General features: G+C 19.2%; 2 protein-coding genes across 2 annotated transcripts in view; one reads left to right on the forward strand and one right to left on the reverse strand.

Annotated features, from left to right (window-relative positions):
* Positions 1-8,525, reverse strand: PGSY75_0919900 (putative regulator of chromosome condensation; the record flags this gene model as incomplete). Its single annotated transcript, XM_018785604.1, has 1 exon — positions 1-8,525. A coding segment is annotated over one exon (8,525 nt), but the record flags the coding sequence as incomplete, so codon positions are not given.
* Positions 8,526-11,372: 2,847 nt separating this feature from the next.
* PGSY75_0920000 (putative long chain fatty acid elongation enzyme) overlaps positions 11,373-12,500 on the forward strand; it is a gene marked incomplete at both ends in the record, with an annotated part of 1,797 nt that continues 669 nt past the window's right edge. The window contains one exon of the mRNA XM_018785605.1: positions 11,373-12,500. This exon is cut by the window's right edge and continues 669 nt beyond it. Coding sequence (XP_018641946.1) covers positions 11,373-12,500 — 1,128 coding nt within the window.

Below are 12,500 nucleotides of genomic sequence, written 5' to 3' on the forward strand. Positions count from 1 at the left end.
TGGTCATCATAAATATCTTTGTCATCACAAATGTTTTGGTCCTCATAAATATCTTGGTCCTCATAAATATCTTGGTCATCACAAATATTTTGGTCATCACAAATATTTTGGTCATCACAAATGTTTTGGTCATCACAAATGTTTTGGTCATCACAAATATTTTGGTCATCACAAAAACTTTGGACATCACAAATATTTTGGTCATCACAAATGTTTTGGTCATCACAAAAACTTTGGACATCCAAAAAATTATGATCATCAGAATAATCTTTATTTTTAAAATAATCTATATCATCACTTTGGAAGTTATTATCCCTATTCCTTTCTTGAGCGAGGTTCCTTTTTTCTTCCGTTTCATTTTCTTTTAGTTCTTTTTCTTTATTTTTTTTTATATAACTGCTCGTTTTATTTTGTATCACTCCTTTGAGGTTTTCTTTCTGATTATTACTCATATGACTTTTGATATCATAAGAACTTAATTCTCTTATTTGTGTTCTTGAATATTTTTCATCGTGTTTTTTATTATTAGCACCATTACTATTCGCATGTTCTAGATTAGAAGGATTTATATGCTTTCCATTACCAATTTTATTTATTCCTTCTTCATTTTTATATTTTTTTCTAACATTTGAAAATGTCACATCACCATTTGTTTGTTGTGCACCCGTTTTTAGTAGCTCATCATTTTTATCATAATAGTCGTTATGTTTTATTGTATCATCATATATATTAGATATATCACTATTAATTTCTGATTTATTCATTTTATTTTTGGTTTGTCTTATATTATTGTGCACATTATTATTAATATTTTTATATTTCATTTTTTCCCATTTAATATTCTTATTACATGTTACATTATTTTGTATGCCTTGATCATAGATATTATTTAGAGAGTCATTGTGTTCATTAGAATCTATATAACAATGATGATCATCATATATATTATGACTATTAAATTCTTGAGAGTTATCAAAATGATTTTCGTCCTTATTAATATTTATAAATTCATTTGTTACTTGGTCTGTTTCATTTTTTATAGATACTAAATCGTTTTGAGATAATTTATTTTCTTTAATTTCTTCTAACAAATTTAATATATCATCCATTTCTTCTATAACAATTTTTTGGAGATGTTGATTCTTTGAATTAATAGAAGAGGCGAGTATATTATTTGTGTTAGCATTTAAAATATCATCTTGATTAGTATCATAATTAGTATCATTTTTTTTATTATTATTATTATTTTTGTTGTTTCTATTTGTATTCTTCTTATTTGTAATATCATTTTCTTTCATATGTTGAGATATATTTAATCCATTCGTTGATTTTAGTAGCCCTTTGTGATCAGATATAATATTATAACTATGAAGAGATAATAATTTATTACTCTTTAAAGTATTATCAACTATATGAATAATTTTATGTTTTAATTTATCATTTGTTTTAAATTCTTTAATATCTTCTAAATTGTTTATAATAGTAGTAATAAAATTATTAAGATTTTTTTCTACATATTCTTCATTTTTGATATTAATATTATAACTTTCTTTTAATTTATGCATAATATTATTTAATCCTTTGGATATATTAAAATATTTTTTTAAATAATCTTTTTGTTCATCTTGTAAATATAAGATACGTTTATCTTTATATGTTAATTGGTTTTGTTTTGATAATAATTCATTCTGTAAATTATCTATATTTTTTTTATAATATTCTTCCATATTTTTATATTTATAAACAATATCAGATTCATCAAGTAAAGATTCATTTTTTATTTTCAATTCTTTTGATAATGATATATATTTTTGATTTATATGATTAATTTCATCTATCTTATTATGAATTATATTTTCTTTATTAGACACTTCATCTTTCAATTTATTAATTTCATTTTTTAATATTTCATTATTATTTATAACTTGTTCATTTGATGATATTAAATTATTATATTTATCTTTTAACATATTGTAATCATACTCCCATGTTTTTAAAGCATTTTCTATTTTTTTTAAAATATATTTTTTTTTTTTTTTTTCTTTTTCTATATGTATTTTCTGATCATCTATAGTTTTGTTTAATTCCATTTCTTTTTTTTTTAAATTATCACACTCAGCACATAAATCAACAATCTTTTTATTATATTCTTCATTTGATTTTATAGCTTCTTCTTTAGACTTTTCTAGTTCTTTTAATTTACAAACTAGTTGTTGTAAGTCATAATGATGTTGATATGATTCTTCATCTAATTCGCTTTTTAAAAAATTATTTTCTTTTTGTATCTTTTCTATATAATTTTCAAATGAATTTTTATTAATTCGAAGCATCTCATTACTTTTTATAACAGTATTTTCTAATAAAAATTTCAGATATTCGATACTTTTTTTTGCATCTTCTTTTTCTTTCTTAATATTATTATATTCATTATAAATATCTTTCATATTCTTATATATTTTTCTTATATATTTCTTATGTTTTTTTTCTTCGTTCATTTTATTTTTATATAATTTCTCCTTTATATTTGATAGTAGCATCATATACTTTTTCTTATTTTTATTTTCGACTTCATTCTGTGTATCATCTTTTACATTGTTATTAAGCTTATTATAATTATCAAGATGATTTTTATTTATTAATATATTATCATGATTACTTTTATGTTCACTAATATTAAAATGGTTGTTATTATTATTATTATAATAATTATTATTATTATTATTGTTAATATCATCATTTTTGTTGTATATATTTTTTTCTTTTTTTTTTTTTTCGATCATATTATTTTTCATGTCTTCTATTTCTGTCCATAATTTTTTTAATAACTTCTTTTTAGTATCCTTATTAATAGTAATATTATCATTTTGTTTCTTATTCTTTTTTATCTTTTTATCTTCATCATCAAATAAAACAATATCTGTTTCTTGTTGATTCACAATATTCATATGCTCATCATCAATTTTATTTTTTTTCTTTTGAGTTTTTTCTTTAACTTTCTTTGTAAGGTTGCTACTTGACATAGTTTGTAGATTTTTTTCTGTTTTCTTTTGTTTAATAAGTGGATATACATTTTGTTGTGTATGTAATTTATTTTTCTTCATATTATAATCACTAGGATTAATATGGTGAATATTATTATCATCATGAATTTTTGTTTTACAATAATTTATATTGTCATATAAAGAAAGACTTGAATCCTCTTTATTTATCTCATCAAAATATGAAGAATTAATTTTATTTTCTTCATTTTTTATTTGATTCTTAGTTATATTATTGTTACTATATATTTCATATTCTATTTTCTTATTCATCTGATTCTCAATAAAGGGGTTATTTAACATGCTCATATTCTCAACATAATCAGAAGATTTATTTCTTCTATCTGAATCGGAATAATAATTACCATTTTTTATTTTTGAGACGGAATTATATATGTCATCATCATTTTTATGATCATTCAAATTATGAGTAAATGTTGCTGATGAGTTTCTCTTCATTTTTAAGGGTATCTTTTTCTCATTCCTTTTATTATTATTATTATTAATATTATTAATAATTGAAGAATAATTTTTATTTTGTGTATTAACATTTAAACAAGACATAAATGATAATTTTTTTGAAGTATCATCATATTCATTTTTTCTTTTTATATTTTTTTTTTCTGTCAATTCATTTGCTAATATAATCGAATTACTTCTTTTATTTGTAATTATTCCATTTTTTGTAGTCTTTATTTTTTTTTTTGATGTAACCATATTTTTTTTTTTCTTCTTCATTGTTGAAGACAAATTATCTGAATTAATTGTATCATTTTCTTTATCTATTTTATTTTTTTTTCCTTTATTATTAACTTGTGTTCTTAAATCATTTAAATGATCCTTATATTTAATATCTACTACTTTATTTTTTCTTGTTTCAAGTGATGTACTCCTTTTATTAACAATATTATTACCATCATTATTTTTTATATTAACATGTTCATCATTTTTTTTTATTTCAATGATATTAGATGTCCATTTTTTTTCATCTACACATAATGGTTTCTTAATATTATCATATATATATTTTTTGTCATATAATAAAAGATTGTTTTTATTATTTTTATCATGTTGTATATTTTTTTTTATTTTTTTTATTCTTTTTATTTTTTTATCATCACTAGATAATATATAATTATCTGAAAGAATGCAAGAACTATTCTTTTTTGTCACATTTGCATTTTTGTCTTTTGTATTTTTTTTCTTTTTTTCTTTCAACATCATATTATTATTACTATCATCTATATTTTTATTATATTCATTCCATTTATTTTTTTGTATATCACTATTTATATGATCGATGCTTATAATATTAGGTGAATTCATATTCAAATTATGATTTGAATAGTGTTCTTGATTTAAAGAAAAAAAAGACATATTTGTTTTCTTTTTAAAAATATTATTTGTATGTTGTTTATTACAAATGTGATTCCCTTTATTTAAATATCTTACTTTATAATTCTTTATTCTTAAAATATGTTCATCCCTTTGTTTTATTAAATACAAATGATTGTAAAATAATTTTATCATATGATCTTTGTTCTTTAATTTTTTTAGCAATTCATACATTTTTTTGTGTGTTATCACACCTTTCTTTATTTTCTTCATACTGTGTTTAATTTTTAAAACATTAATATTATAATTATAATTATAATTTGTTAATTCAAATTTTATATTTTTTCTTCTTCTAATATTAAGATAATCATAGTTTCTACCATATATTTTATGTAGATTTTTTAAAATATTCTTATATTTATGGTTTTTAAAATATATTACTTTTATTTTATTTTCCATCATATTAACATGATTGTTATTAGACAATGTGGATATATTAAAAGGCTCATAATTATTATGATATATATTATTATTACAATTATTTCTGATGAAACCTTCTGTATATATATTTTTTTTTTTCTTTTCAATGGATACAAAATTATTATTATTATCATCCAAATTAAATTGGTTCCTATCGTTTATGTTTATATTATCATTTATCTTTTCATTTATATGAAAAAAAGAATTGTTTTTTTCTTCTTCCACATTTTTATTAGTATCACAATTTGAAGGAATATATGAATCGACATGATTCTCTTCATAGTTATCATTATTATTATTATTATTATTGTTTGGATATAAAATATTATATGAACCTTTATTTTCTTCCTTCATAAAATTACTTGACTGTTTTTTTGTTCTAATATTGTTGTTTAAACTTTTTTTATGTATTTGTAATCTTTTTTCATCAGAATATTCTATAATACTATCCAAATTCGTTGATACATTACATTTATTGTTTATATTATCAGTGCCTAAATTACTTACACCAATTTTATATTTATCTTCATTTATATTCTCTTGTTCGTCCTCATTATAGTAGTTATCATTTTTTAATTGCTCCTTTAGAGTGGTATTTTTATTCATATCTGTTATGACATGATTTATTTGAATAGCTTCATTTTGATGGGGAATATTTAATAAATCGTTACTTTCATTGTCTTTTTTTTCCTTTAAATTATCATTCATTTCAAATTTGGATTGATAATTATTTATTGTATCTAAAGTATTATCACTAGTATCATTCATTTCTTTTTCATATATTTTATTTGTTGATTGAGCATATATCTGATCAGATATTTTAACACTTGTGGTTTCGTCATGATCAAATTCGGATACACTAATATCATCAAATGAATTAAAATTCATAGGCTCATAATTATTCTTAGCTAAATCATATACATATTTAGAAAACGATACACTTTTTTTTATAGAATTACTACTTGGAGATTTTTTTAAAGATGATTTTAAAACGACATTATCTTTGTCTGATACTTTTTTATTAATTATAATAATATTTTTATGATCTATATCATCTGAGTCATTTTTTTCTCCATAAAAATTTGTAGATAAAAAGCTTTCTTCATCTTCATATTCGTTATTTGTATCATCATCATAATTAAGAATATGATATTTATTATCATCATCGTGATGATCGTCGTCATTGTCGTCTTCATCGTCATATTCATCATCATATTCATCATCTAATTCATCATCATCTTTATATTCATCATCTTGCACTTCTATTACGGGTATACCTTCATAATTACTTTTTGTTGTATCCTTATCATCACTTGAATAATTATTAACAACATCACTTTGTTTTGAATTAAATTTATATTCTTCTATATCAGTTTCTACATCATTTATAGTAACACTATTTTTATTTTTTAAATTATCATTTTTGAAGTTATTTTCCAATATATTTTTTGTTAGATCTATATTTATATTATCAACATCTTTATTATATTTATCACCCTTTTCACTTTCATTATTATTTATATTGATATCTACAGATTTGTTTTCAACATTTAATATAGACAATTTTATATCATCATTTGTGTAAGCATTTATATTATTATCATTCCTGTTAATATTAGGTGTATTATAATCATTACATTTATTATTCATATCATTATTATTAATAGAAATGTTTGTTTTATTTTCTTTTAATGTATCTTCTAATAAGGTTGTTTCTTTCTTATTTTGCATGCTACTTTTATTATCATTATGTAGAAAACTATTTTTTTCATATACATCATTTGTAAAAAAAGAATATATTTCTTTTTCTTTATGAAATTGTGTATTTGATTCTTTAAAAGTATCATCAAGTTTTTTATTATGGATATTTTTCTCATCACTATTTTGAGAATAATTATTATTTGTTAATATGACGTCTTGTGATGAATGGATATTCTTATCAGAAATATGGTTATCATCATTGGGTTGGTGTTCACCATTTCTTTTGTTGTCATCAATTTTTTCCATTTTTTCCATTTTTTCAATTTTCTCCATTTTTTCAATTTTTTCCATTTTTTCCATATTTTCAATTTTTTCCATTTTTTCCATTTTTTCCATATTTTCAATTTTTTCATCTTTTATATCATCCATATTATCTGATGGAGTACCCCTTTGATCATTCCCCTTGGCCTCATCTGACGTCATACTAATAACCGTATTGACAATATCGATGGAATTTTTTTTATCCGAAATATGTGCATGCAACTCATCATGTTCCTTATCATTTTGAGTAACATTTTGTATATGACTTATTTCACTTTTCGTTTGGCTAATTGAAACATTAAGATGTTTGTTATAATTGTCTTTAGGGTTTCCATCCAAATTTTCTACTCCTATTATTAAATTATCATATGATGAACATAGGTTTATTTGAAGATTATTAATATAATAGCCATGTGACATATTATGAATATTTTTTACCCAGATATTTTTTTGTGGGGATATACCAATAATAAAATTATTATTAATATGCATAGAATCAAATTTATTCTTAATTAAATTTGGTTTATTACCATAAATATCACCCCATATATATATATCATCCTCAGAAGTTTTACATATACATATTTTTCCTGCACTTATAAAGTTTGCTTTAGCTAGATTTTCTATTTTTTTAGGATAATCAGAATCATTTAAATTATTATTATGTCCTAATACTCCTTGTTCATTTTTTCCCCATGAATATACATCATTATGCATATCAATACCTAGAAGAAAATTAGGACCTATAGCAATTTTTTTAAAAGATATATTATTTGTATTTATAACATGTGGTTTTATTAATATTTTATTAATTTTATTTTTATTCATATCGCTTTTAAGTATATGTTCATTTATTAAACCCACACCATATAAAATACCATCTATTGATAAGAATAGTGTGAATTTTTCTGATGCATATACACATTTGACAATATTATTTTGTGTATTTACCTTGTGTACTTTATATTTTTTATAATTTTTTAATTTGTGATTATAATAATTATTATTATTATTATATAATTTGTTATATGTATTTATATCAAGAATGCCGTCATCACAACCATCAACATTAATATTATTACTATTACTATTACTATTACTATCAGTAGTGCAATTATTAGTATTGTTATTTATATTATATGTTATTCCTAATTGCCCATATGTATTATCACCATATGTAAACAATTCACCTTCTTTAGACAAAAAGGCTATATGATTATGACCACAACTAACATCATGTATTGACTTATGTTTTATTATATTATCAACTAATAAATATGGAACATTCTTATCAAAATCATTTAATTCATTCAAGTGCCAACAATATATCCTTCCAGATGCTGACAGAAAACCAATTATTTGCTTTCCACAGCTAACCTTTACAATTTTCACTTGTGGGTGATAAATTTTATGAGTAATGATTTCTTCAACTCTCTCATTATTTTTATATTCATTACAACTTTTTTTTTCACCTCTTACATTTTCTTCATTATTATATATACTCTTTTCATTTATATTATCTTTATTTTCATTGCTTATATTATTATCTTTTGTATGACTTAATTCATTGTTTTTTTCTTTATCACTTTCCTTAGGATTATTTATAAGAAACACATGTATTTTGCTACCTTTTTTGTCAGTAGAAACCATCTTTTAATTTTTAAAAAATTAATATTCATATCTTTATTCACTTCAAAAATTTTTAAAAATATATGTTCATAATAATATAACCAATTAGCACAAAAAAAAAAAAAAAAAAAAAAAAAAACATATATATATATATATATATATTATGTGATAGAAACATAAAAATGTTAAATATATATATATATGTGTGTGTACCTATTTTTTCTTATATATATATTTATATATATGTAACATATGACAATTCAAATATCAGAAAAAGAAACGGAAAGGTATCAAAAAAAAAAAATAAAAAATAAAATATATCACTCGTCGAGAATAACACAAGAAAGAAAAATACAAAAGGACAAAATATGAAAAAAATTAAATGAACATATATTCATATATATATATATATTATTTCATAATATAAATTATTTGAGGTGATATTAAAATATATGTACACATAAAATAATAATAATAAATAAAATAGGAAAGGGGAACATATAAAATATGTGTAACTCAAAAGACACTTTTATTAAAATAAAATAAAATATAAAGTGGTAATATATATATATATATATATATATATATGTGTGTATTTTTGTTTGAATGGTACGTATTTCACGTCTTTTGAATAACAACATATTTTATATATGGAAATAACAAAAAAAAAAAAAAAAAAAAAATGTTACACAAATAATAAATAACAAAATGATTGAATAAATAAATACATAAATATATACACATGTATATATAATTATGTAGTTAAGTTTCTTCAGGGGATTTTAAGACTACTATTATTTATAATATACAAAATTAAAATGTACTAAAAATATATATATATATACATATATGATATATTTTCCTTTTTTTTTTTTTTTTAATGGTAAAAAAAAAAAAACAAGTGTTTATTTATCATATATGCTCACTTTTCTTTTTTCCTTCATATATATTTATAACAAAAAAAAAATAAATATATATATATAAATATATATTTTTTTATTTTTTTATTTTTTTTTTTTTCATAATTTTTTATGTTTATAAATATTAATATATTTTTATGGTTAAAATAAATAAAAAAAAATAAAAATAATAATAAATAAAAAAAAAGAATATCTTGACATATGTATGCACGAATACGGAATGTATATTAAAAAAAAAAAAAAAAAAAAAAATTATATATATAAGATAATACATATACATAATTATATATATAAATAATATATATAATAAAATATATAAATAAATATATATAATAATATATATATATAATATTTATGGAAATATATGAAATTAACGCACTTGTGTACATTTTTTAAAACCATAAAATTAAAACAGAAAAATATCATATATATATATATATAATATATATTTATATATATAATTTTTTGTAGTTCATATTTTTATGTTTGAATAATACGTATTTTCTTTTCATGTCTAAAATGTATAATATATAATATATATATATATATATATAAATATATATATTTTTTTTTTTTCTCTCTTGAATATATCATTTGCATACATGAATGCATAATCATATATGTCACCTTATAAAGTTTCTGAAAAAAAAATTAAAAATAAAAATAAAATGTATAATATAATATACCTACACATGTGATATATATATATATATATATATATATATATATTTATTTATTTATTTATATGACAAAAACCTTATCAAATTTATATATGTTAATATTTATTTTTTTTATTACAATTATATAGAAAAAATAAAAAATGTATGCAACAAAAAAAAAAAAAAAAAAATACATAATTATTTAAAAAATATACAAATTTTTAGTAATAAATGAAAAGGTAAAATTGTGGTTTATCACATTATAATTTTGATACATAATAAATTATATATATATATATATTATATATTATATATATGTATAAATATTTTTTTGGATGTATCATGGAAATACATGAAAAATTATTATTTTTTTTATTGATACATGAAAAATATGATAATTTGTTCTTATAAAAATTAAAATAAAGAAGATTATATATATTTAAATTCATTTATTTATTTTTTTTTTTTTTTTTTTTTTTTTGTCCACGGTAATATAACATGAACGACTTAAAAAATAACGTACACGCATAATTCAAGGGGTGTATGTATAAATATTAAATTAAAAACATATTAATAATATTATTTATTTATTCTCTTTTTTATTTCCAATGTTCTATATTATAAATACAATTAAATTATGAAAGGTTTTTTTATGGGGAAATAGTAAAATGAATCGTTGTGTATTAAATGACAATACAAAATATTTTCTTTATATATATATATATATATATATATAATTAAAATAAAAAACAATATCTCAATAAATAAATAAATATATACATATATTTATTTAATAATGTCATTATATACATGTACGTATATCTATTTATTAAATTGTATGCTTCTTGAGTACTTCGAAATGTCAATGTTTAATATGATGCATGCCTTAATATAATATCCATAAAAAATAAATAAATAAATAAATAAATAAATAACAAATAAATAAATAATATAAAAAAGAAAATATCCAAAAATTTATATATATAAATATTTTTAATAACAATTTTAAATAACAAGTGGAAATATTTAAGAAAGGATCCAAATTGACATTTTTTTTTCCTTAAAATAAAATTTATTATTTTCCATCCTATATATAAATATACTTTAATTAAAATATGAACAAACGTTTCATTTTTTTATTGATACAAAAATATAAATAAAAATATAAAAATATAAATATATAAACATTTATATATTTATATATATATATATTTATATATTTATATATTAATTTTTTTTTTTAATTTTATTTTTTTATTTTTTTTTTTTTTCCTTATTACATTTCAAATATGAGTATCATCAACAAATATTATTGGACGCCTCAAAAAGGAAGAGAACTTGCAATTAAATATGAAAAAATTATTTTAATGATATCTCTATTATATATACCATGTATTTTAATGCTACAGAGAATAATGAAACATAGAAAAGAAAAGAATATGAAACATTTAAAAATATTATGGAATTTAAGTTTATCCTTGTTATCTTTTATAGGTGTATTATTAATAACTATATATGATAAGAATATATTGAAATATATAATTGTAGAAGAATCCGAATATAGCCCAGAAACAAGAGCTGTTATATCAATATTTACACTTACAAAAGTAGTAGAATATGGTGATACAATATTTTTAATATTGAAAAAAAAGAAGTTAACTTTCTTACATAGTTATCATCATTTAAGTGTTGTATTATATTGTTTATATTCTCAAAAGATTTTAGTTTCACATGCACATTATTTTGTATTATTAAATTTATTAGTACATAGTATTATGTATTTTTATTTTGCCTTTATATATATATTTCCACATATATTAATAAAGATAAGAAAGTTTATAACATGTCTACAAATATTTCAAATGTTTGCTGGTATATATATATCTTACTATGCTATTAAGAATGTAGACAATCCAATATTTGTAAGTAATGCAATAGGAAGTTTTATTTTATATTTATCATATGCTGTACTCTTTTTAAATTTCTATTTCTCAAATTATTATAGAAATATTAAAAGTAATGTAGCCACATATTTAATAAGTGTACATATATTAGCTATTATAGGATTTATTATGATATGTAAAAGTAAAGATATCTTACGTTTATTTATTGAAGTGTCTATAGGTTCTTTCTTTACATTAACACTTTTAAATTTATCTTTTTATATTAATAAACATTATTATCAAAACGTAAGAAACAGAATAATACACAATAATATGACGGAAGAAAAAATATTACTTAGAAGATATAAAACAAAATATTATTCTAATATGGCTCTTTTAAAAATAATTACTATAAAGTTGATAAAAACAATTTTGTTGTGTTTTAATGGTATAGCTACCTATGCTCATGATCATATTTTTCTCTTTGTTAATTTTTATTCACAAAAAATTAAACAAATGACCAATGATTCTGTG

The sequence above is a fragment of the Plasmodium gaboni genome, chromosome 9 (assembly GCF_001602025.1).
Source record: "Plasmodium gaboni strain SY75 chromosome 9, whole genome shotgun sequence".
NCBI lineage: Eukaryota > Apicomplexa > Aconoidasida > Haemosporida > Plasmodiidae > Plasmodium > Plasmodium gaboni.